General features: G+C 43.5%; 1 protein-coding gene across 4 annotated transcripts in view; it reads left to right on the top strand.

Annotated features, from left to right (window-relative positions):
• Nucleotides 1-27205, top strand: part of LOC141096266 (serotransferrin-1-like) — a 187480-nt gene that overhangs the window by 93972 nt on the left and 66303 nt on the right. For all 4 annotated transcript variants that reach the window (XM_073582799.1, XM_073582800.1, XM_073582798.1 and 1 more), the window contains 2 exons: nucleotides 558-622; nucleotides 4771-4928. In XM_073582799.1, the coding sequence (XP_073438900.1) occupies nucleotides 558-622; nucleotides 4771-4928 (223 nt within the window). The remainder of the gene's footprint in view (nucleotides 1-557; nucleotides 623-4770; nucleotides 4929-27205) is intronic.

Here is a 27205-nt window from a genome sequence, read left to right on the forward strand (position 1 = left end):
TTGTGCCAGATTCAGCATGTGACAGATATCCCTTCCACCTAATGTATCACTCCAATTTAAAATGGAGTTCATTGAGATTCCATCAAGGTCAGCACTATTTTAATGACAAACATACAGGCTCCAAGAAGAACTCTGAATGACAGCATCAACATGGCAAAAGATCAAGGGGTTCTCCTAGACTTCAAATTAAAGAAAAAAAGTCCCAAAATGTCAAACAGCCACCAGTGTATTGCACTACACGGTTGTACATTACATCCTATGACGTCCCATACATCAGGGAAGTGCGGTAGAAGAATATAACTATCTGATTAATATATGGGGCATCAGCAGAAAAAGGACACAAATCAGCCTTCATCATTCGACTTTTGCCTGAAAGCTACAATAGAAGGAGCGTTCGATACACATCTGTTCTTCAAAATGCTTAATTTTGTATCTGTCCTACAGGAATGGGTACTAAATGTCAGAAAACTCCTATATTTGCAAAGTCAGAGCAGCAATATCTCAGCACTCATTTCAGTTTTTACTTAGTGTTTCTCAATTATTTCTCCTCTCTATAGATGTCTAAAGAGTGGTGCAGGAGACGTAGCATTCATGGATCATCTGACTATACTTAGTGCAACTGGTAAGTTCTAGGCCATAATACAATTACACAATCAAGTCTATTTATTGTGCAACATCTTGATACTTCTGTTCTCTATCATGGCTGGTCTATGCTGCATACTGTATGTGTGAACATCATGGTCAATGAAACAGGAAGCCATGGACAGCTGATGAAAAGGAGCTTATCAAAGCATTCAGAAGGGGAGATGTTCACACAACCAGAGGCTGGACTGACAATGGCTGTGTGTTGTGTCCGCGTGTAGTGTAGGCAGAAAGACCACTGCTGGAGTCACAGCAATTGTGAGTGCTAGTTCACAGTGGAATGTCAACCCCAGTGAGAACACCTGATAGCTTGTACTGAACTAAAAAGAACCATTGTCTCTGTATGAGACTGTTGGGGTGCTTGATGCAGCTGAAATGAGTGTATTTGTGTATACTGCGTGTAAAATCTTTAAAGATGAATAAGCAGACAGGTCCCATAATGTAGCAGGTTCGAGTGTGTGAGTAGCACCTTCAATTAGAAAAGATTAGTAGGCAGGCAGATTCAGTACCTTGATGCAGCAAACTTCAGTGTGCGACAGTTCTTTGTTTCAAGCAGAGGGAGAAGACAATGAGGCACCATGTTGTAGCAGAGCTGGATGAGTGGGTAGCACTCAGTAACAGCAGAGCTAAATAAAAAATCAGGCACTTGAAGTAGAAGAGCTGGGTGTGCATACACCACTCAGAAACAGCAGTGCTGAATAGACAATCAGGCACCTTTAGTAGCAGAGCTGGGAGTCTGGATAGCAATAAAGAACAGAAGAGCTGAATAGACAATCAGGTACCTTGTAGTAGCAGAGCTGCACCCGTGCATGATAATCAGGAGCAGTTGAGCATCTGACTATAGCAGAACCAAATGAGGAGTGCAGCTAAAAACCTTGAAAACATGTGCTAGCGCATGCAATTGCTACCTGAATACTTAAAAGGTATGTAGCTACCTGAGCCAGCGTTTAAACTCTTTGGAAGATGACATCAGACATTCTTTCTTAGTTACCATAATAAACCCAATGTACAATATCACATATGGAGTCGGCCATTGCGGAAGTAGGAAGCAAAGCCTGGCACTGGAGCCAGGACAGTTGAGTAATACTTGCAGTGGCATGTAAAAGTTTGGGCATGCCTCGTCAAAATTACTGTTATTTTGAACAGTAAAGCAAATTGAAGATGAAATGATCTCTAAATGGCTTAAAGTTAATTATGACATTTCCTTTGTATTTGTATCAGAATGCTGTAGAGAAGCCCCTGATGGCGGTGCCGGCAGCTAATAGGGCTAAAAATAGGTGCCAGATTCCCCTTAAGGCTGTGTACAAACGTTGCAGATTCTGCTGCGGAATTTTCCGCGCAGATTTGTCTAAATCCGTAGGTAAAGCCGCAGGTCTTTTGCAGATTTTCTGCAGTTTAGCCTGCGGGTTTCCCCTGCGGTTTGACACCTGCAATGGAGCAGGTGCCAAACCACAGCGGAATCCGCACAAAGAATTGACATGCTGCGGATTTGAAACTGCAGCAAATCCGCACGGAAAATTCTGCACCGCGTGCACTGCGGATTTCATTTCCCATAGACTAAAAGGGTACTGTACAATTTCTGCTGCGTATCCGCAGGGCCAATTCCGCTGCAGATCCACAGCAGAATCCGCAAAGTGTGCACACACCCTAAGGGTGTGTGCACACGCTGCGGATTTTGCTGCGGATCCGCAGCGTTTCTGGCCCTGCGGGTCCGCAGTAGAATCTGCTGCGTTGTACAGTACCATTTTAATCTATGTGTTTTGCCACCAAGTAATAAGTCTTGTTTGCCAGAGTGATCAAATGCTTATTTCTCACTGCAAAATGCAAATAAATTTATATAATTTATACAATGTGATTTTCTGGATTTTATTTTTGATACTCTATCACTCAATGTTAAAATTAACCTACCCTTAAAATTATAGACTGTTCGTTTCTTTGTCACTGGGCAAACTTACAAAATCAGCAAGGTATCAAATACTTATTTCCCCATATATATATATATATATATTATATATATACACTCACTGGCCACTTTATTAGGTACACCATGCTAGTAACGGGTAGGACCCCCTTTTGCCTTCAGAACTGCCTCAATTCTTCGTGGCAGAGATTCAACAAGGTGCTGGAAGCATTTCTCAGAGATTTTGGACCATATTGACATGATGGCATCACACAGTTGGCGCAGATTTGTCGGCTGCACATCCCTGATGCGAATCTCCCGTTCCACCACATCCCAAAGATGCTCTATTGGATTGAGATCTGGTGACTGAGGAGGCCATTTGAGTACAGTGAACTCATTGTCATGTTCAAGAAACCAATCTGAGATGATTCGAGCTTTATGACATGGCGCATTATCCTGCTGAAAGTAGCCATCAGATGCCTGTTCTTAGCTGAGAGGAGTGGTACCCAGTGTGGTCTTCTGCTGCTGTAGCCCATCTGCCTCAAAGTTCGACGCACTGTGCGTTCAGAGATGCTCTTCTGCCTACCTTGGTTGTAACGGGTGGCAATTTGAGTCACTGTTGCCTTTCTATCAGCTCGAACCAGTATGCCCATTCTCCTCTGACCTCTGGCATCAACAAGGCATTTCCGGCCACAGAACTGCCGCTCACTGGATTTTTTTTCTTTTTCGGACCATTCTCTGTAAACCCTAGAGATGGTTGTGCGTGAAAATCCCAGTAGATCAGCAGTTTCTGAAATACTCAGACCAGCCCTTCTGGCACCAACAATCATGCCACGTTCAAAGGCACTCAAATCACCTTTCTTCCCCATACTGATGCTCGGTTTGAACTGCAGGAGATTGTCTTGACCATGTCTACATGCCTAAATGCACTGAGTTGCTGCCATGTGATTGGCTGATTAGAAATTAAGTCTTAACACACAGTTGGACAGGTGTACCTAATAAAGTGGCCAGTGAGTGTATATATATATATATATATATATATATATATATATTGTGGTGTAGTGACCACTGTGTCCACTAGGGGGCGCTGTGTGGATGTCCCAAGAGAAAGGATGAGTGGCAGAATCCTGAAGGACCGTTATGTATCTCAAGGTGGGTGGCCTTGAGAAGGAGACTTATGTGTGTGTGTGTCGGTCAGCAATGATATTGCTGAGGTGTTGTTTCAATGTGTCAGGGAGAAGTCTCCAGGTAACTGGGGAGACAGGTGGTCCCAGTAACCTACAAACCCACCCAGGGGGTGTGTTCGAGAAAGTTGTGATAAGAGTGTGAATGGTTCAAGGACCTGTGATGAGGTCATAGCCATGTGACCCGGTGGGCGTGACTACGGACCGTATAAGGTGGCCAGGGTAGGTCACATGTGGTGAATGCTGGGACCCGGTTGGTCCAGTGTGGAAGGTCCCACTGAGATGGGGCTTCCTGGCTAACAGCCTGGGAAGTGGCTGTGAGTAATGGCGACGTGTGCCTGTTAGTTCCCTGGAGGGAATGAACGTGTGCAGCATGGTGAAGCAGCATGAGGAAACCCTGACAAGGTGAGATAACTTGGGGCTAGGAAGCCTGCGCATTGAACAGTGCATAACTTATATGACTACAGGATAACAGAGGGAAACTCTGTAATGGACGCTATGCTGATTATATGCTGTTTTCTGTTGCTGTGATGGTTTATGAGGCTGAATAAACCGCATGGACTGTTATGATTTTATGGAAAACTTGTGCCGGATCTGATTTTGTGGCTGCTGAGCGAGTATCCCCTACTTGAATGACAGTGCTACCTCAATATATATACAGTATATATATACTGTATATATATATATATCTATCTATATATATATATATATATATATATATATATATATATATAATTTTTTTTGCCTAATATGCAAAAGAAATGTGTCATCTTTAGCTTTAGGACTTTTAGAGATCTTTTCATAATAACAGTAATTTTGACCAGGGGTGCCCAAACTTTTCCATGCCACTGTAGATAACAGTTGTCACTTATATGTCTATGTTAATTATAAACATGGAACCCCAGTAAAATATATTATGCAATTATAAGATGTGGCATTAAACTAATGCAAGATGTGATCCTGGTATATCAAAAACATATATCTTTCCATGAACTATCACATATGGTAATCTCAACATTTATCTTTTTACATTTTTTTTTTCAGATGCAGAAATGGATCAGTTTGTGCTCTTGTGTCCAGATGGATCCACGGCTAGTCTAAAATCCTATAGGACCTGCAATTTGGGTCAGGGCCCTAGCAAAGCAATTGTCACCAGAGGTCACATGAAAAGAATAACTAAAAGATTTCTTACTGTAATCCAGGTAAACATCCACAATATGTTAAGTTGACTATTTGCACATGTACAGTATAAAATTGAAAGTATAAAATTGAAAATTTCCTATTCATACTAAAAGCAGAACTAGTTTTAAAATGTAGTTTATAATTAAAGAAATTTTTTTTAATCACTATTTTTTTTTTTTATTATTCTAGCCTCACGTCCTTCATCATCCTAACTTTCTACCCACTGTTTATGTCATTAACCATGTTGTTAAGAGTAGAAAGCTAGACACATACTACATGTAAACTTACCCTTTGATAGCATTGTCTGTCATGTAAAAAAAACATCAGTTCGCAGTCTGTTAGGCTAATGGCATTCTTAAAGGGGTTATACGGCGATAGGCTGCTCACATCGTGAGCACTGCGGGCTTTGAGGACTCTCCTGTGCCGGCACTGAGAGCAGCGGGTGCGTGACTGCAAGTATGCGATTTGGGTAATCATGGGTAAAATCTGTTTTCAGTGAAGACAGACTTTCCCATTACCTGGGTAGGAAATGACAGTTGCTGCTTTCAAAATTCTATGAGGGAAGGAGGAGCTAGAGGCAGTTACAGATGTCTGTTACAGTTCCCCATAAATTTTATGAGTCATCTCCTCTCTCAGTAATGGAAAAGTCTGCATTCTCCAAAGACAGATTTTAACTGTGAATTTAAAAATTTTGAAAATAAAAGATCAGTTCAGGCAGAGAAAGAAGCAGATTTATCTAATATAACATAATTAAATTCCTTATTTTCATGTGTACTATTGAGTCATAAAAAAATTAAGTCTTTTTTTTCATGTGGATTTGAACACTAATCAACTTCAAAAGCCACATAAAAATTGTGTGGGTATAATCTTATGCAGTTTAAAGAAAACACAGTAGGTATCCGAAATACCATGAAGTACAAGCATAGGTGTGAGCTCTGGCTGAAATGCAAAATCTAACAAGCGCAAAGAGTACAGCAGCACCTGCACCTGCCTAGGATGAGTGCTGGGCCATGATACAGAAAGCCAGATCCTCATATGGACTGTACAATGCAAAGAAACTTTCCCACGCTAATCAGTTCATCTTCTGTCATCCAGGGCACCTGCGCAGACAGGTTTTCCTTAATTCCTCCGTAGTTTACTGCCGGGCCGGTAGCATTAGCACCGCTCCCGCTTGTAAACTATTTAACCCCTTCAGATGGATTGCAGCAGGGGGACGTGACTGAACGGCGGAGAGGTATGAATATTGCTGCTTTTTAAAAAAAAAATAAAAAAATTATTTATTACAGGAGAACGATGGCTTCAGTTGGATTGGCTGTGTGATAAACTTGGTCAAAAACTGTGTGTCATTATTTCATTAAAATATTTTCTAATTAATGTCTGTGTGTATTTTTTTACCCTTTAATACTATTGGATTAATAATAGATAGGTGTCTTATTGATAACTCTACATTATTAACCCGGCTTAATGTCACCTTTCAATTGCATGATGATATTAGCCCCTTATTAACCCATATGTCACCGCTAAAAGCAGTGGGAATAGAGAGGCTAAAACCCCTGTCTCACATAGCGAGATCGCTAATGCGTCACCGATTTTGTGACACAACAGCGGTCTCGCCTGCGATCTCGCTACATGTGACGCAGCAGCGACCGGCCCACCTGCTGGAAATCGCTGATCGTGCAGGAATGTCCTGGGCCATTTTTTCGTCGTCTGCGTCCCACTGGCCAGCATGCATCACTGTGTTTGATCGCTGGATCGTTACTGCGTCACTGAAGATATCTGCCTGTTTGGCAGCTTACTAGCAATCATTTAGCGATGCACCAGCGATCCCTACCAGGTCGTATCGTTGTCGGGATCGCTGGTGCGTTGCTAAGTGAAACGGGACCCTAAGTGCCAGGAAAGGTGCATCTTACAGATGCGCCTTTTCTGGGGTGGCTGGGGGCAGATGTTTGTAGCCATGGGGGGGCAATAACCATGGTCCCTCCATAGGCTATTAATATCTGCCCTCTGTCACTGGCTTTCCTTCTCTGGCGGAGAAGATTGCACGGGAGCCCACGCAATATTTTTCAACGAATGTACTCGTTAATTTAACACCTACATGTCCAAAATTTTACACACATACACTAATCTAATGATTAGTCAAATACATATATAAATCTAAATGAAATGAAATGGTTTACTATATGTAAACCATGTGTCAACTGAAATTTAAACGATTCTACTATATATATATATATATATACACACACACTGCTCAAAAAAATAAAAGGAACACTTAAACAACAGAATATAACTCCAAGTTAATCAAACTTCTGTGAAAATAAAACTGTCCACTTAGGAGGCAACACTGATTGACAATCAAATTCACATGCTGTTGTGCGAATGGAATAGACAACAGATGGAATTTATTGGCAATTATCAAGACATACTCAATAAAGGAGTGGTTCTGCAGGTGGGGACCACTGACCACATCTCAGTACCAATGCTTTCTGGCTGATGTTTTGGTCACTTTTGAATGTTGGCTGTGCCTTCACACTCGTGGTAGCATGAGACGGACTCTACAACACACAGAAGTGGCTCAGGTAGTGCAGCTCATCCAGGATGGCACATCAATGCGAGCTGTGGCAAGAAGGTTTGCTGTGTCTGTCAGTGTCGTGTCTAAAGGCAGGAGGCGCTACCAGGAGACAGGCCAGTACACCAGGAGACGTGGAGGGGGCCGTAGGAGGGCAACAACCCAGCAGCGGGACCACTATCCTCCACCTTTGTGCAAGGAGGAACAGGAGGAGCACTGCCAGAGCCCTGCAAAATGACCTCCAGAAACCGATTCCATGAGGATGGTCTGAGGGCCCGACGTCTACAGATGAGGGTTCTGCTGACAGCCCAACACCGTGCAGGATGCTTGGCATTTGCCACAGAATACCAGAATTGGCAAATTCGCCACTGGCGCCCTGTGCTGTTCACAGATGAAAGCAGGTTCACACTAAGCACATGTGACAGACGTGACAGAGTCTGGAGATGCTGTGGAGAGCGATCTGCTGCCTGCAGCATCTTTCAGCATGACCGGTTTGGCAGTGGGTCAGTAATGGTGTGGGGTGGCATTTCTTTGGAGGGCTGCACATCCCTCCATGTGCTCGCCAGAGGTAGCCTGACTGCCATTAGGTACCGAGATGAGATCCTCAGACCCCTTGTGAGACCATATCCTGGTGCAGTTGGCCCTGGGTTCCTCCTAATGCAGGACAATGCCAGACCTCATGTGGCTGGAGTGTGTCAGCAGTTCCTGCAAGATGAAGGCATTGAAGCTATGGACTGGCCCGCCCGTTCCCCAGACCTGAATCCGATTGAGCACATCTGGGACATCATGTCTCACTCCATCCACCAACGTCACATTGCACCACAGACTGTCCAGGAGTTGGCAGATGCTTTAGTCCAGGTCTGAGAGGAGACCATCTGCCACCTCATCAGGAGCATGCCCAGGCATTGTACAGTAGGGAGGTCATACAGTGGGGAAAAAAAGTATTTAGTCAGTCAGCAATAGTGCAAGTTCCACCACTTAAAAAGATGAGAGGCGTCTGTAATTTACATCATAGGTAGACCTCAACTATGGGAGACAAACTGAGAAAAAAAAATCCAGAAAATCACATTGTCTGTTTTTTTTTCATTTTATTTGCATATTATGGTGGAAAATAAGTATTTGGTCAGAAACAAGCAATCAAGATTTCTGGCTCTCACAGACCTGTAACTTCTTCTTTAAGAGTCTCCTCTTTCCTCCACTCATTACCTGTAGTAATGGCACCTGTTTAAACTTGTTATCAGTATAAAAAGACACCTGTGCACACCCCCAAACAGTCTGACTCCAAACTCCACTATGGTGAAGACCAAAGAGCTGTCAAAGGACACCAGAAACAAAATTGTAGCCCTGCAGCAGGCTGGGAAGACTGAATCTGCAATAGCCAACCAGCTTGGAGTGAAGAAATCAACTGTGGGAGCAATAATTAGAAAATGGAAGACATATAAGACCACTGATAATCTCCCTCGATCTGGTGCTCCACGCAAAATCCCACCCCGTGGGGTCAGAATGATCACAAGAACGGTGAGCAAAAATCCCAGAACCACGCGGGGGGACCTAGTGAATGAACTGCAGAGAGCTGGGACCAATGTAACAAGGCCTACCATAAGTAACACACTACCCCACCATGGACTCAGATCCTGCAGTGCCAGACGTGTCCCACTGCTTAAGCCTGTACATGTCCGGGCCCGTCTGAAGTTTGCTAGAGAGCATTTGGATGATCCAGAGGAGTTTTGGGAGAATGTCCTATGGTCTGATGAAACCAAACTGGAACTGTTTGGTAAAAACACAACTTGTCGTGTTTGGAGGAAAAAGAATACTGAGTTGCATCCATCAAACACCATACCTACTGTAAAGCATGTTGGTGGAAACATCATGCTTTGGGGCTGTTTCTCTGCAATGGGGCCAGGACGACTGATCCGGGTACATGAAAGAATGAATGGGGCCATGTATCGTGAGATTTTGAGTGCAAACCTCCTTCCATCAGCAAGGGCATTGAAGATGAAACGTGGCTGGGTCTTTCAACATGACAATGATCCAAAGCACACCGCCAGGGCAACGAAGGAGTGGCTTCGTAAGAAGCATTTCAAGGTCCTAGAGTGGCCTAGCCAGTCTCCAGATCTCAACCCTATAGAAAACCTTTGGAGGGAGTTGAAAGTCCGTGTTGCCAAGCAAAAAGCCAAAAACATCACTGCTCTAGAGGAGATCTGCATGGAGGAATGGGCCAACATACCAACAACAGTGTGTGGCAACCTTGTGAAGACTTACAGAAAACGTTTGACCTCTGTCATTGCCAACAAAGGATATATCACAAAGTATTGAGATGAAATTTTGTTTCTGACCAAATACTTATTTTCCACCATAATATGCAAATAAAATGAAAAAAAAAAACAGACAATGTGATTTTCTGGATTTTTTTTTCTCAGTTTGTCTCCCATAGTTGAGGTCTACCTATGATGTAAATTACAGACGCCTCTCATCTTTTTAAGTGGTGGAACTTGCACTATTGCTGACTGACTAAATACTTTTTTTCCCCACTGTACAGGCACGTGGAGGCCCCACACAATACTGAGCCTCAATTTGATTTGTTTTAAGGACATTACATTCCACTTTAATTTTGTGTGTGACTTCAAATCCAGGCCTCCATTGGTTAATAAATTTGATTTCCATTGATGATTTTTGTGTGATTTTGTTGTCAGCACATTCAACTTTGTACAGAACAAAGTATTCAATGAGAATATTTCATTCATTCAGATCTAGGATGTGTTATTTGAGTGTTCCCTTTATTTTTTTGAGCAGTATATATATGTGTCAATAGCATATATATATATACCTATACTATGTGTATACATATATTCTATCTATTCTTTATTAACCTGTCAGTGTGATTTTACAGTATTGGGACCTGAATTGCCGGCTTTTCTAAAGGACGCTGGTGTGTATTTCTTGCAAATCACACGTATGGTCCGTGTGTAATCCGTTTTTTTCTCGCACTCTTAGACTTGCATTGGCGTAAAATATATGTCTTGGGCGTAATACGGTGCAAATCGCAGCATGCTGCGATTTCACCCGCTCGTATATTACGGACGAGAAAAAAACGCATGATGGGAGCTGCCCCATAGGTTAACATTGGTCCGAGTGCTACACGATTTTTTTCTCGCATAGCACTCGTCCGTATTCCTCTCTAGGGTTACTCCGGCCTTACTGTCTGTTGACCTGTGTATATAATCCTATCCTGTGTGATACTGTCTGCTGAGCCGTGTATCTAATGCTATCCTGTGTGTTACTGTCTGCTGAGCCGTGTATCTAATCCTGTCCTGTGTGATACAGTCTGCTGGGCCGTGTATCTAATCCTGTACTGTGTGATACTGTCTGCTGAGCCGTGTATCTAATCCTATCCTGTATGATACTGTCTGCTGAGCCGTGTATCTAATTCTATCCTGTGTGAAAGATGCCTAGTGATTGGTTGCTAAGGGCTGTTGCTTATAGCAACCAATCACAGCTCAGCTTTCATCTTTTAAACAGCTCTGGTGAAATGTAAGATGCATAATGATTGGTTGCTATGGGCAACACAGGCAGGGAGCTTATGTTCCCGGGGATGGTAAATTTCTCCCACCCGGTCAGTGTCTGCTGAGGTGTTGTGGAGTGGAAAAACTGTTGCTCATAGCAATCAATCACAGCTCAGCTTCTTTTAAACAGCTCTGGTGAAATGAAAGATGCTTAGTGTTTGGGTGGGGCTATGTGGCGTGGGCGTGGCTGATACACACACATATATATACACACACACACACATACACTCATTTATATATATATATATATATATATATATATACACACAGTTGTGGCCAAAAGTATTGACACCCCTGCAATTTTGTCAGATAATACTCAGTTTCTTCCTGAAAATTATTGCAAACACAAATTCTTTGTTATTATTATCTTCATTTAATTTGTCTTAAATGAAAAAACACAAAAAGAATTGTCCTAAAGCCAAATTGGATATAATTCCACACCAAACATAAAAAAGAGGGTGGACAAAAGTATTGGCACTGTTCGAAAAATCATGTGATGCTTCTCTAATTGGTGTAATTAACAGCACCTGTAACTTACCTGTGGCACCTAACAGGTGTTGGCAATAACTAAATCACACTTGCAGCCAGTTGACATGGATTAAAGTTGACTCATCCTCTGTCCTGTGTCCTTGTGTGTACCACATTGAGCATGGAGAAAAGAAAGAAGACCAAAGAACTGTCTGAGGACTTGAGAAACCAAATTGTGAGGAAGCATGAACAATCTCAAGGCTACAAGTCTATCTCCAAAGACCTGAATGTTCCTGTGTCTACCGTGCGCAGTGTCATCAAGAAGTTTAAAGCCCATGGCACTGTGGCTAACCTCCCTAGATGTGGGCGGAAAATAAAAATTGACAAGAGATTTCAATGCAAGATTGTGCGGATGTTGGATAAAGAACCTCGACTAACATCCAAACAAGTTCAAGCTGCCCTGCAGTCCGAGGGTACAACAGTGTCAACCCGTACTATCCGTCGGCGTCTGAATGAAAAGGGACTGTATGGTAGGAGACCCAGGAAGACCCCACTTCTTACCCCGAGACATAAAAAAGCCAGGCTGGAGTTTGCCAAAACTTACATGAAAAAGCCTAAAACGTTTTGGAAGAATGTTCTCTGGTCAGATGAGACAAAAGTAGAGCTTTTTGGGCAAAGGCATCACCATAGAGTTTACAGGAGAAAAAAAGAGGCATTCAAAGAAAAGAACACGGTCCCTACAGTCAAACATGGCGGAGGTTCCCTGATGTTTTGGGGTTGCTTTGCTGCCTCTGGCACTGAACTGCTTGACCGTGTGCATGGCATTATGAAGTCAGAAGACTACCAACAAATTTTGCAGCATAATGTAGGGCCCAGTGTGAGAAAGCTGGGTCTCCCTCAGAGGTCATGGGTCTTCCAGCAGGACAATGACCCAAAACACACTTCAAAAAGCACTAGAAAATGGTTTGAGAGAAAGCACTGGAGACTTCTAAGGTGGTCAGCAATGAGTCCAGACCTGAATCCCATAGAACACCTGTGGAGAGATCTAAAAATGGCAGTTTGGAGAAGGCACCCTTCTGATATCAGGGACCTGGATCAGTTTGCCAAAGATGAATGGTCTAAATTTCCAGCAGAGCATTGTAAGAAACTCATTGATGGTTAACGGAAGCGGTTGGTCGCAGTTATTTTGGCTAAAGGTTGTGCAACCAAGTATTAGGCTGAGGGTGCCAATACTTTTGTGTGGCCCATTTTTGGAGTTTTGTGTGAAATGATCAATGTTTTGCTTTTTGCTTCATTCTCTTTTGTGTTTTTTCATTTAAGACAAATTAAATGAAGATAATAATACCAAAGAATATGTGATTGCAATCATTTTCAGGAAGAAACTGTGTATTATCTGACAAAATTGCAGGGGTGTCAATACTTTTGGCCACAACTGTATATAGATAGATAGACAGATAGATAGATAGATAGATAATGTGAAATATTGGTATTATAATTGTGCTTTTTATACAGTGTCTGTAATGGTAGTTCCCTTTCTCACCAGATGTCGGTAACAACCCATCCAATCCACACAGGCAAAGAAATCAAACAATAGATGTCCATAAATTATGTGTAATAATGAGAAATGACACAGGGAAAAACTATTGAACAGGCTTACTGAAACTTATTTATTACTTCACACAAAAGCTTTTGTTGGTGATGACAGCTTCAACATGCCTCCTGTATGGAGAAACAAGTTGCATGCATTGCTCAGGTGTGATTTTGGCCCATTCTTCAATCCTGAAGGTTCTGTGGGTTACTTCTATGAACTCTGAGCTTTAGTTCCTTCTATACATTTTCTATTGAATTCAGGTCAGGTGATAGGCTGGGCCATTCTAACAGCTTTATTTTCTTTCTATGAAACCAATTGAGAGCTTCCTTGGCTCTGTGTTTGGGATCATTTTCTTCTGAAATGTCCACCTTTGTTTCATCTTCATCATCCTGGTATATGGCTGCAGATTTTTATCAAGAATGTCTTGGTACATTTGTCCATTCATCCTTCCTTCAGTTATATTAAGTTTGCCAGTGCTGTATGCTGAAAAACAGCCCCACGCCATGATGTTCCCACCTCCAAACTTAACTGTTGGTATGGTGTTTTGGGGGTGATATACAGTGCCTTTTGGCCTTTAAACTTGATGTGTATAATAGCATCTCATCTAAAGAGTTCTGCTTTGGTCTCATCTGACCAGACTGTATTCCCCGAATATTTCACATGTCTCACTAAATTTAGTTGAGAAAACTTTAAACACGCTTGAACATGCTTTTTGTTCAGCAATGGAGTGAGTGGAGGTGAGTGTGTACATATGCCATGAAGGTTGAGTACCCTACTTATAGTTGTCTTTCAATCAATTTTACTTGCTTATTACAGGTCTTTCTGTAGCCCTCTACAGGTAGTCCTTGGCTCTTGGACAACTCTTCTGATAATTCTTTTCACCCTTCTGTCTGAAATCTTGTGGGAAGCACCTGATCATGGCTGGATTATAGTGAAATTATGTTATTCCAGATTATGGCCCTAACAGTATTCACTGGAACCTTCAGTAGTTTAGAACTGTTTTCTGTAACCAATTCCCTCAGTATGTTTTGCAACAATAAGGTTTGCGAAGGTCTTGAGAAAACTCACTGCTTTTACACATCATGAGATGTTTCTTCTGTGCACCTTTGTAATAAGGCACCTTTTTATAGGCCATCAGCTGAACCAGCTGATATTATTTTTCAATAAGTGGCAAGATTGTTTTCTAATTACTGATAGATTTCATCTAGTGCCATGACTTTCCATGGCATTTTGCACCCCTCTCTGTCTTCATGTGTTCTATACTTTCTCCCTATGTCATTTTTCATTATTATCAAAAAAAAAAGCTGGAAATCAATAGCACAAAATAGGGTCTTATCTGGATAGAGGATGGAGAACAGTAGGTGCAGTGATGTGCTCACCTGGCAGGGTTGTGGGATCAATTAACCGGCTGCTACAGATCCAAGGAAGTATACAGAGAGATGATAAAATGGAGGATGGATCTTTTCCACACTGCCAAAGACACCAATAATGGTTCCCAAAAGAAATCAAACCATAGATGACCATAAATTAAGTTATGTGTAATAATTAAAAATGAAAATGTCGAATCTGCCAATCTTGGGGTTCTCTGGCAAATGCCAAACACCCTGCGTGGTGTTGGGCTATAAGCACAACACTCACTTGTGGACGTTGGGCTCTCATACCACCCACATGAAGTCTGTTTCTGACAGTTTGAGCAAATACATGAATGTTAGTGGCCTGCTGGAGGTCATTTTGCAGGGCTCTGGCACTGCTCCTCCTGTTCCTCCTTGCACAAAGGATACTGCTGATGGCCTGTTGCCCTCCTGCAGTCCCTTTCATGTCTCCTGGTGTACTGGCGTGTCTCCTGGTATCTGCTCCATACTCTGGACACAGCTACCCTTCTCGCAACAGCTTGCATTGATGTGCCATCCTGAATGAGCTGCACTACCTGAGCAACTTCTGAGTTGTACGCACTGCCTCATGCTACTGTACTGTACCTCTAGACATAAGAGCAATCACAAAATGCAACAGTGACCAAAACAAAAGCCAAAGAGGATGAGAATAGAGAAATGGTCTGTGGTCACCACCTGCAGAACTACTCCTTCATAGCCACTTAGTGACAGAACCAATTTGCAGCTTAATGACCAGGCCAATTTTTACAATTCTGACCACTGTCACTTTATGAGGTTATAACTCTGGAACGCTTTAATGGATCCCGCTGATTCTGAGACTGGTTTTTTTGCGACATATTTTACTTCATGTTAATGGTAAAATTTCTTCTATATGACCTGCATTTATTTATGAAAAAAATGGAAATATGGCAAAAAAATTTAAAATTTCGCAATTTTCAAACTTTTAATTTTTATGCCCTTAAATCAGAGAGAGATGTCACACAAAATAGTTAATAAATAACATTTCACACATGTCTACTTTACGTCAGCACAATTTTGGAAAGTCACTTTGAGGGGTCAATATGACAGAAAATACCCAAAAGTGACACCATTCTAAAAGATGCACCCCTCAAGTTGCTCAAAACCGCATTCAAGAAGTTTATTAACCCTTTACGTGCTTCACAGGAACTGAAGCAATGTGGAAGGAAAAAATTAACAGTTAACTTTTTTTTACAAACATTTTATTTCAGAACCAATTTTTTTTTATTTTCACAAGTGTAAAAAGAGAAAATGAACCACACAATTTGTTGTGCAATTTCTCCTGAGTACGCCAATACCCCATTTGTGGGGGGAAACCACTGTTTGGGCACATGGCAGAGCTCAGAAGAGAAGGAGCGTCGTTTGACTTTTTCAATGCAGAATTGGCTGCAATTGAGATCAGACGCCATGTCACGTTTGGAGAGCCCCTGATGTGCCTAAACAGTGAAAACCTCCCACAAGTGACACCATTTTGGAAATTAGACTCCTTAAGGAACTTATCTAGATGTGTGGTGAGCACTTTGAACCCCCAAGTGCTTCCCAGAAGTTTATAACGCAGAGCCGTGAAAATAAAAAATCATTTTTTTTCCTCAAAAATTATTTTTTAGCCCGCTATTTTTTATTTTCACAAGGGTAACAGGAGAAATTGGACCTCAAAAGTTGTTGTGCAGTTTGTCCTGAGTACGCTGATACCCCATATGTGGGGGGACAACTGTTTGGGCGCATGGCTGAGCTCGGAAGGGAAGGAGCGCCGTTTTGGAATGCAGACTTTGATGGAATGGTCTGCGAACATCATGTTGCGTTTGCAGAGCCCCTGTTGTGCATAAACAGTAGAAACCCCTTACAAGTGACCCCATTTTGGAAACTAGACCCCCCAAGGAGCTTATCTAGATGTGTGGTGAGCACTTTGAACCCCCAAGTGCTTCACAGAAGTTTATAACGTAGAGCCGTGAAAATAAAAAATCATTTTTTTCCTCAAAAATTATTTTTCAGCCTGCTATTTTTTATTTTCACAAGGGTGACAGGAGAAATTGGACCACAAAAGTTGTTGTGCAGTTTGTCCTGAGTACGTTGATACCCCATATGTGGGGGGGAACTACTGTTTGGGCGCATGGCAGAGCTTGGAAGGGAAGTAGCGCTGAATCTTATTTTTTCCTCAAAAATGATGTTTTCACCCCAAAATTTTTACTTTCACAAGGGTAACAGGAGAAATTGGACCACAAAAGTTGTTGTGCAATTTGTCTTGAGTACGCCGATACCCCATATATTGGGGTAAACCACTGTTTGGGCAAACATCGGAGCTCAGAAGGGAGGGAGCACCGTTTGACTTTTTGAACACAAAATTGACTGGAATCAATGATGGCACCATGTCGCGTTTGGAGACCCCCTGATGTGCCTAAATAGTGGAAATCCCTCAATCCTAACCCCAACACACCCATAATCCTAATCCCAACCCTAACCATATCGCTAACTACAAACCTAACCCTAACACACTCATAACCCTAATCCCAACCCTAACCACAATCCTAACCCCAACACACCCCTAACCCTAATCCCAACCCTAACCATAGCCTTAACCACAACCCTAACACCAACACACTCCTAACCCTAATGCCAACCCTAACCACAACCCTAACCCTAATCCCAACCCTAACCGTAACCCTAACCACAAACTTAACCCCAACACACCCCTATCCCTAATTCCATCCCTAACCCTAATTCCAACCCTAATTCCAACCCTAACACTAATTACAATCCTAACCCTAATTCCAACCCTAATCCTAATTCCAGCCCTAATCCTAATTCCAGCCCTAATCCTAATTCCAGCCCTAATCCTAATTCCAGCCCTAATCCTAATCCCAACCCTAACCCTAATTCCAACCCTAATAGAAAAATGAAAATAAATATATTTTCTTTATTTCATTATTTTTCCCTTACTAAGGGCGTAATAAAGGGGGGTTTATTTACTATTTTTTAATTTTGATCACTGTGATATGGTTTATCACGGTTTTTGCGATCACATCAGAGGAGAGAGAAATTAAATGACACATCAGACTTTTTTTTTGCGGTTGCCGTTATACGGTTAATAACGGCGATTGCAAAACCGGGGTCGGTAAAATCCGACCCGAATCATGTTCTCTGGGGTCTCGGCTATCCCAGGCAGCTGAGACCCCGGAGGAAATCCAACTCTGGGGGGCGATATACACTTTTTCTACAGCGCCGTGAATTCACTGCGCTGTGGTTTAAGTACCCTTAACTACCGCCGTTAAAGGTGGTCACTAGAGTTGAGCGACTTTGGTCGGATCGGTTTCGTGAAACCCGATTGTAACAAAATTTGAGTTGGATGAAACTGGTCTGACTAGGGCAAAAAAAAAGTTGAAGTTTCGTCCGAAACCCAACCCCAATGCAAGTCAATGGGAACTAAAAGTCGGCATTGAGCGGATGACATTCATCCACTCAATGCTGACTTTTATTCCCCATTGACTTGCATTGGGGTTGGGTTTCGGACAAAACTCCGACTTTTTTTTGACCTAGTCGGACCAGTTTCATCCGACTCAAATTTTGTTTCATTCGGGTTTCACGAAACCCGATCCGACCAAAGTCGCTCAACTCTAGTGGTCACCACCTGCAGAACTACTCCTTCATAGGGGTTGTCTTGCTAATTGCCAATAATTTCTACCTATTGACTTCCATTTGCACAACATCAGGAGAAACTGATTCACAATCAATGCTTCATAACTGGATAAGTTGATTTCACAGAAGTGTGATTGACTTGGAGTTACTTTGTGTTGTGTATGTGTTCTCTTTATTTTTTTTGAAGCAGTGTACTTTATATACATTGCCCTTGTAAGATTTATTTCAAGCAGTAGAAAGTTTGTAAATTTTGCTAATAAACCTAATTTGCAATGAGGTTGAATAATCCTAGTGTATATACAGTGTGGTAGATCGGCTCGCTCAGCTGTACACAGAGGTATGCACAAGAAGGAAGTCTCTTTAAGTCCTTCACGGGTTTATTATGTACATGCAGCATAAACTATGGTGACTTAAAAATAATCACGGCTCTTTTGACAAAACATTAAAACAAAACAAAATGGTATATGACAGTCCATACATCTGCGGAGATTCAGCCTCTAAGATGAAAATGAGCAACCTAAGGTTCATCTTTCCATAACAGAACACAAAGACCTGGAGCTTCACTCTCCAGGCCTACCAAACACTAAATACCTATGGAGGCTGACTATTTAAGCCCCAGATCACACCCTGGGGTGGAGATAAATGTGGACAACCTCCCTCCCTTTCTAAAGTTGTCTGTCCACAAAACCCATCCCGTAAAATGGCTGAGTAACCCTTCTCCACACATAATGTGCTGGAGGAAACTTCTGTGTTCAAATCACTGAATCTAATAGCCTCCGTGAAACACATATCCCCTCCAGCACTTTGCCAGTGACTTTGTCACATATACCCCCTCCCCCCACCAAAAGCCTGGGTGTTATGAATGAGTCACCGATGAGGAAAAAACAAAAAGCAAGCTAAGCCCTGAAAACCGGAGAGGTTGGTAACTAGCGGATTGCAGACCCCTGATCCTATCCACAACAACTAGCAGTAGCCGTGGAGCGTGCCTACGGTGGTCCTAGACGCCTCGTCACGGCCGGAGAACTAAATAAGCCTAAAGAAAGAAAGGGAAACTGCCCCAGAGCAGACCCCAAAGCAATAGACAGCCCCCAACATGTATTGTTGGTGAAACAAGATGAAAACACAGACACAGGTAGAAAGATAGGCTGAGCAAACGATGGGGCCCTCGCTAATTAGAAAGGACAGGAAAGAAAAGCTGCTGTCTGCAATCACGCAAAAAACCCTGCCAAAAAGAATGTCCAACACGTCTGATAGAAAAGGCCCTGAAGTCGCTAGACTTCAAATCACTATATCAGCACTCAGGTATATTCTGAAGACAGAGCAAAAGAGATCAACTGATCAGAGACAAAGTGGGGATTCAGACCAGTCCCAGCCAGGGCTGGCTGAACACAAAAACAAAGTAAACCAGACAAAAACTCATATGAACAATAGCAGAGACAACTTAGCTTTAGGAAGGCAGGAACCAAACTGAAAATCAGGAGCCACAGTCAGGAAAAATCACCAGCAAGAAACTAGGGAGTCGGCTGCCTTAAATCCAATCAGAAACTCCTGATGTCCAATCGCAGTCCTCCTCCTCAGGTGGCCGGTCTCTGCCATTTAGATCAGCTTCATTACCTCCCTTCACCAACAGAGGGAGTCCAGATAGAGAACTTACTACTCTGTCAGCACAGCCAGCTCCATAACCCTCACCAGAAGCCAGAGGCAATCCCGAAAATGAGCTCACAACAGTACCCTCCTTTGAGGAGGGGTCACCGAACCCTCATCCACGCCACCGGGCCGATCAGGATGGACCCGATGAAAAGCACGAACCAATCTATCGGCATGAATATCCGAGGCAGAGACCCAAGAATTGTCCTCCTGGCCATAACCCTTCCACTTGACCAATTACTGGAGTCTCCGTCTAGCCAGACGAGAATCCAGTATTTTCTCTACCTCATATTCCACATTACCTTCAACCAACACAGGGTTAGGAGGTGCAGCCATAGGAACTACTGGCTCAACATTTCTCTTCAACAGCGACTTATGAAACACGTTATGGATCTTAAACGTAACAGGAAGAGCCAATCGAAAAGAAACCGGATTAAGAATCTCCAAAATCTTGTAAGGTCCAATAAATCTTGGCTTGAACTTTGGAGAAGCCACCTTCATAGAGATATTCTTTGATGACAACCAAACCATATCACCCACTTTAAACCGGGGACCAATGGTCCTATGCCGGTTAGAAAACCGCTGGTCCTTTTCCTGGGAGAGAGACAACTTATCCACTACTTGGTCCCAAATCTACTGCATTCTCTCTACCACAATGTCAACACCTGGGCAGGCTGAAGATTCCACTTGCCCTGAAGAAAATCGAGGATGAAACCCAAAGTTACAGAAAAAGGGCAACATCAAGGTGGCAGAACTAACTCTATTATTTAAAGCGAATTCGGCCAAGGGCAAAAATGAAACCCAATTATCCTGATCAGCAGATATAAAACATCTCAAATAGGACTCCAAAGTCTGGTTTGTTCTCTCCGTCTGCCCATTGGTCTGAGGGTGAAACGCAGAGGAGAAGGACAACTGAATTCCCAGCTTGGAACAAAAGGCTTTCCAGAATCTGGAAACAAACTGAACTCCTCTGTCCGATACAATGTTCTCAGGAATCCCATGCAACCGAACCACCTGTTGTAAAAATAAGAGTACCAATTCTGAGGAAGATGGCAACTTTGGGAGTGGTACAAGATGGACCATCTTAGAGAATCTATCACAAATCACCCAGATAACAGTCATTCTCTGAAAAACAGGAATATCAGAAATAAAATCCATTGAAATATGGGTCCATGGCCTCTTAGGCACCGGCAAGGGCATCAACAACCCACTATAGCGAGAACAGGATTTAGCCCGGGAACAAGTCCCACAGGACTGCACAAAATTCCTGACATCACGAGATAAGGCGGGCCACCAAAAAGACCGACTCCCCAAATCTCTGGTACCAAAAATACCTGGATGACCAGCCAATGCGGAGCAATGAACTTCAGACATCACTCTCTTCCTCCACTGGTCAGGAACATACAATTTTCCCATAGGACAAAGCTCAGGTTTGTCCTCCTGGAATTCTTCCATAGCACGTCTCAAATCGGGCGAGATGGCAGAAAGAACTACCCCCTCACCTAGGATGGTAGTAGGCTTGGTCGCAATAGGAGAATCAGCAAAGAAACTCCTAGAAAGGGCATCTGCCTTAACATTCTTAGTACCTGGAAGAAAGGAGACCACAAAATCAAAACGCGTAAAAAACAAGGCCCACCTAGCCTGTCTAGGATTCAAGCGTTTGGCCGACTCAAGGTAAATCAAATTCTTGTGGTCAGTGAGGACCACAACTTGATGTCTAGCTCCCTCCAACCAATGTCTCCACTCCTCAAATGCCCATTTCATGGCTAACACTTCCCGATTCCTCACATCATTGTTGCGTTCAGATGGGGAGAACTTTCGGGAAAAGAAGGCACAGGGATTCATTTTAGACGTCACCAGATCTTTTTGGGACAAACAGCTCCTGCACCAATCTCTGAAGCGTCTACCTTCACCTGAAAAGGAAGTGAGACATCAGGTTGCCGCAAAACCGGAGCAGAAGTGAACCTCCGCTTCAGCTCCTGAAAGGCCGAAACAGCCTCTGAAGACCAATTCAGGACATCAGCACCCTTCTTAGTTAAATCAGTCAGTGGTTTAGCAATACCAGAAAAATTAGCTATAAATTTACAATAAAAATTAGCAAAACCCAAAAACTTCTGGAGAGCCTTCAAAGAAGTGGGTTGAACCCAATCATAAATGACCTGTACCTTGGCCGGGTCCATTTCAATAGTTGACGGAGACAAAATAAATCCTAAAAATGAAATCCTCTGTACACCAAAAAGGCACTTCGATCCCTTAACATACAAGGAATTCTCCCTCAAAATCCGGAACACAGTCCGAACATGTTCCACATGAGAATCCCAATCCCTGGAAAAGATCAAAATATCATCCAGATAGATGATCAAAAACTTATCCATAAAGTCCCGGAAAATATCATTCATGAAGGATTGGAAGACAGAAGGGGCATTAGTGAGCCCAAAAGGCATCACCAGGTACTCAAAATGTCCCTCTGGAGTATTAAACGCCGTCTTCCATTCATCCCCATGCTTGATGCGAATAAGATTATACGCCCCCCTGAAGTCAAGCTTAGTAAACCAGCAAGCACCTTTAACTCTGGAGAATAAATCAGAAATCAGGGGTAACGGATACTGAAATTCAACCGTAATTTTGTTGAGGGAACGATAGTCAATACAAGGCCTTAATGAACCATCTTTCTTGGCCACGAAAAAAAACCCAGCACCTAAGGGCGAAGAGGATTGTCTAATATGACCCTTCTCCAACGACTCCTTAATATAAGATCGCATAGCCTCGTGTTCGGGTACAGATAAATTGAAAAGTCGACCCTTGGGAAATTTACACCCAGGTCTCAACTCAATTGCAGTCATAACTCCTATGAGGAGGCAAAGACGCAGACTTGCTCTCACTAAATACATCATAAAAATCAGCCAAATAGTCAGGAACATCATGCGACTGGGGAGAGGTGGAGAAAACAGGAGTGTCGCCAAGAGCACACCGACAACCCCAACTCACCACAGACACAGATTTCCAATCCAAAACCGGATTATGGATTTGCTACCAGGGAAAACCCAGAACAATGGTATCATGTAAATTATGCAACACCAAAAATCTGCAATTTTCTTGGTGGTCTGGGGCGACCCGCATTATCACCTGGGTCCAAAACTGAGGTTTATTCTTCGCCAAAGGAGTAGCATCAATACCCCTCAAAGGAATAGGCATCCACAGAGGTGTCATAGGAAAACCACAATGTTTAGCAAAATCCAAGTCCAATAGATTCAAGGCCGCTCCTGAATCCACAAAAGCCTTCGCGGAAAATGTGGATAAGGAGCAGATCAGAGTAATTGCCAAAAGAAACTTAGGTTGTACACCACCCACAGCAAATGTGTGTGCAAAACGTTTCTCTCGTTTAGGGCAGTCAGAAATAACATGAGAGGCCTCTCCACAGAAAAAACACAGCTTATTACGCCTTCTAACTCCTGACGTTGCGCCCTAGACAAAACTCCATCACATTGCATAGGTTCAGACATTTGTTCAAAATGTGGCAGCGCCTCCCGTGTAGTCTTGCGTTCACTTAAACGCCGATCAACTTGAATGGCTAATGACATAGAATCGTCAAGACCAGAGGGAACAGGAAATCCCACCATAGTATCTTTTAAAGTCTCAGACAAACCCTTCCGAAAGAGAGCTGCCAATTCACTATCATTTCATGTAGTAAGGACCACCCACTTTTGGAATTTTTGACAGAACAACTCTGCAGGATCCTGACCCTGGTTCAATGCCAATAGGGCTCTCTCAGCTTGATCAATAGCATTAGGTTCATCATATAACAACCCCAAGTCTTGAAAAAATGCATCCACATTAGTCAAAACAGGATCTTCAGGTGTCAAAGAAAACGCCAATCCTGGGGATCGCCGCGCAGCAAGGAGATGACTATTTTAACCTGCTGCGCAGAGCTCCCCGGTGAGTTAGGCTTCAAGGCAAGAAATAATTTACAATTATTCTTAAAATTCAAATTTTAGACCGATCCCCAGAAAACACATCAGGAGCAGGGATCCTTGGTTCAACAGCATGTGAATGAGTGAGATAGGCGGAAATTCCCCGCACTTCAGCAGCGAGCTGCTCCACACGGTCAGACAATTGCTTAATCTCCATCAAGGAGAAAAAGAAAAAAAAAGAGAAAAAAAAAATCCTCCTACGGCCCCAGAGAAAAAGAGGAGAAAATATACATATAAAAAAAAAAAATCTGACACTTTTTTTTTTTTTTTTTTTTTTTACAATTCTCTCCTGCTATTGAGTACCCTAGAATCTGCGGTATGGCTGGTGATTCTGTTATGAATGAGTCACCGAGGAGGAAAATACAAAAAGCAAGATAAGCCCAGAAAACCGGAGAGGTTGGTAACTAGCGGATTGCAGACCCCTGATCCTATCCACAACAACTAGCAGTAGCCGTGGAGCGTGCCTACGGTGGTCCTAGACGCCTCGTCACGGCCGGAGAACTAAATAAGCCTAAAGAAAGAAAGGGAAACTGCCCCAGAGCAGACCCCAAAGCAATAGACAGCCCCCAACATGTATTGTCGGTGAAACAAGATGAAAACACAGACACAGGTAGAAAGATAGGCTGAGCAAACGATGGGGCCCTCGCTAATTAGAAAGGACAGGAAAGAAAAGCTGCTGTCTGCAATCACGCAAAAAACCCTGCCAAAAAGAATGTCCAACACGTCTGATAGAAAAAGTCCCTGAAGTCGCTAGACTTCAAATCACTATATCAGCACTCAGGTATATTCTGAAGACAGAGCAAAAGAGATCAACTGATCAGAGACAAAATGGGGATTCAGCCCAGTCCCAGCCAGGGCTGGCTGAACACAAAAACTAAGTAAACCAGACAAAAACTCATATGAACAATAGCAGAGAAAACTTAGCTTTAGGAAGGCAGGAACCAAACTGGAAACCAGGAGCCACAGTCAGGAAAAATCACCAGCAAGAAACTAGGGAGTCGGCTGCCTTAAATCCAATCAGAAACTCCTGATGTCCAATCGCAGTCCTCCTCCTCAGGTGGCCGGTCTCTGCCATTTAGATCAGCGTCATTACCTCCCTTCACCAACAGAGGGAGTCCAGATAGAGAACTCACTACTCTTCTGTCAGCACAGCCAGCTCCATAACCCTCACCAGAAGCCAGAGGCAAACCCGAAAATGAGCTCACAACACCTGGGGCTTTGGCACCTTCACTCGCTAAACAGGGAAGTCTGGACAGGGCATCTGCATTACCATGTAGCTTTCCGGGCCTGTGCTCCACAGGAAAACTCAAGTGCTGGAGTGCTAGAAACCACCTAGTCACCCGTGTATTCTTCCCCTTCTTTTCACTAATCCATCTCAAGGGCGCATGATCTGACACTAGCCTGAACTTCCATCCTAATAGGTAATATCTCAGGGTCTCAATTGCCCACTTGATGGGTAAGCAATCTTTCTCTATGATGGCATAGTTCTTTTCACAGGAGAAGAGTTTCCTACTCTGGTAAAGGAACCGGATGATCTTCACCATCTATTTCCTGGGACAACACAGCTCTGAGGCGTTCGCCTGGACCCTGGACTCCTTAGTGAAGTCAGGTGCGACCAAGATCGGCTGTTTGCATAGGGCAAGCTTCAACTCATGGAATGCCATCTCTGCTTCAGAGGATCGTTTGCCATCGACGTCTTTGTATCCTTGAGAAGATCATTCAGCAGGGTGGCTAGCATGTCGAAATTAGGGATAAATCGCCGATTCCCAGAAACTCCTAACCTGCTTTCTGGAGCCCGATTGCGGACACTTTTGGATTGCCTCCACCTTATCTATTATCTATTTGCAGCTTTATTTTGTCTCCCTTGACAATGTAGCCCAAGTATTTTGTCTCTTCTTTCCTCATGGTGCACTTTTTTGGCTATTTGGTAAACCCTGGACCTTTTACAGGTGACTTCCCCAATGCAAGCTGAAGATCACAATGTCGTCCAGATAAGCTGTGGTATACTTTTGTGAGAGGCTAAGATCCGGTCCATTGCCCTCAGGAAGGTAGCTGGGGTAGCTGGGGCTTCCTGCAGTCCGAACAGCACCCTGGTATACTGAAAGCACCCGTATACCCCTGGTATACTGAAAGTATACGACTTGCTTCTCCCTGGATAGTGGACCTTGTAGTTGACGTTACTCAACTTTTGGATTACTTTGTATGGCCCTTCCAACTTGGCAGTAACTTACTTTCCACCATTGGGGATCAACGCCAACACCCGGTCTCCAGGGCTAAACTGTCTCAGTCTCGCCAACCGATTTGTAGACCTTTGCCTGGGCCTCTTGAGGCTCTCTTCCAATCGGCATCACCCTCAAGAACCTGTCCTGCATCTGCACCACATTTTCGGTGATGCTTCGGTGGGGTGTTACCTCCGCTTCCCATGTCTCCTTGGCAATGTCCAGAAGTCCCCGAGGGTGCCGTTCGTATAGCAGATCGAACGACGAGAACCCTGTAGAGGCCTGTGTGACTTCTCTAATGGAGAACAGTAGGTACAGTAGTAGGCAGTCACAGTCCCGGTCATCCTTCTCTACAACCTTCTTAAACATGGATTTCAAGGTCTGAACCTTTTCACGAAGTCATCCGCCTATAGTTGGTACATAGATGTCTTGAGTTGGTGTAATGATAAGTAAGATTGAGGACATGGAGGTAAGTGCCTCCTTAACTGTACCCCAGTGGTCGCAGTTGTTGGACACCCTGGAACCCTTCCGTGCCGTGTTCACCAACTGACCTGGGAGGAAGGAGTTAGCGATTCATGAGGTGGAAACCAGGAATCATGCCCCACTACGGCGAACACCTTATCGGATCTCTGAGGAGGTGCAACAGATCATGTGCCAAGAGATCAATGAGATGTTACAGCTGGGGGTGATTCAATGGTCAAAAAGCGCGTGGACCTCGCCTGTAGTCCTCGTGCCTAAAAAGGATCGGACCAACCGGTTCTGCGTGGACTACAGGGGGCTCAATGCAATCACAACCTCTGATGCACACCCAATGCCGCTCATCGAGGATCTGCTTGAGCAGTTGGCGAAAGCAAAATACATGTCCATCATGGATCTGAGTCGGGGATACTGGCAGATTCCCCTGAGGCGCAGGAGAGATCCGTCTTTATCACCCCCTTTGGACTGTACTTAAAATGCCCCTGCCACTTTCCAGCGGATGGTCAACCGCCTGCTCCGGGGACTGGAGGAGTATGCTGTGGCGTACCTGGATGACATTGCCATCTTCAGTTCCACCTGGGAGGAACACCTTCAGCACCTCCAGGAGGTGCTCAAGCGTCTTCACCAGGCAGGCCTGACCATCAAGCCGGGAAAGTGCCAGATGGGCATGAGGAGGTCCACTACCTGGGGCACTGGGTAGGTGGGGTTCTATGAGTTTGGAGCCAGAGAAAGTGGACGCAATCATGTTCT

Source organism: Dendrobates tinctorius, unplaced genomic scaffold, assembly GCF_039654945.1.
Source record: "Dendrobates tinctorius isolate UK_male_01 unplaced genomic scaffold, ASM3965494v1 ptg000073l, whole genome shotgun sequence".
NCBI lineage: Eukaryota > Metazoa > Chordata > Amphibia > Anura > Dendrobatidae > Dendrobates > Dendrobates tinctorius.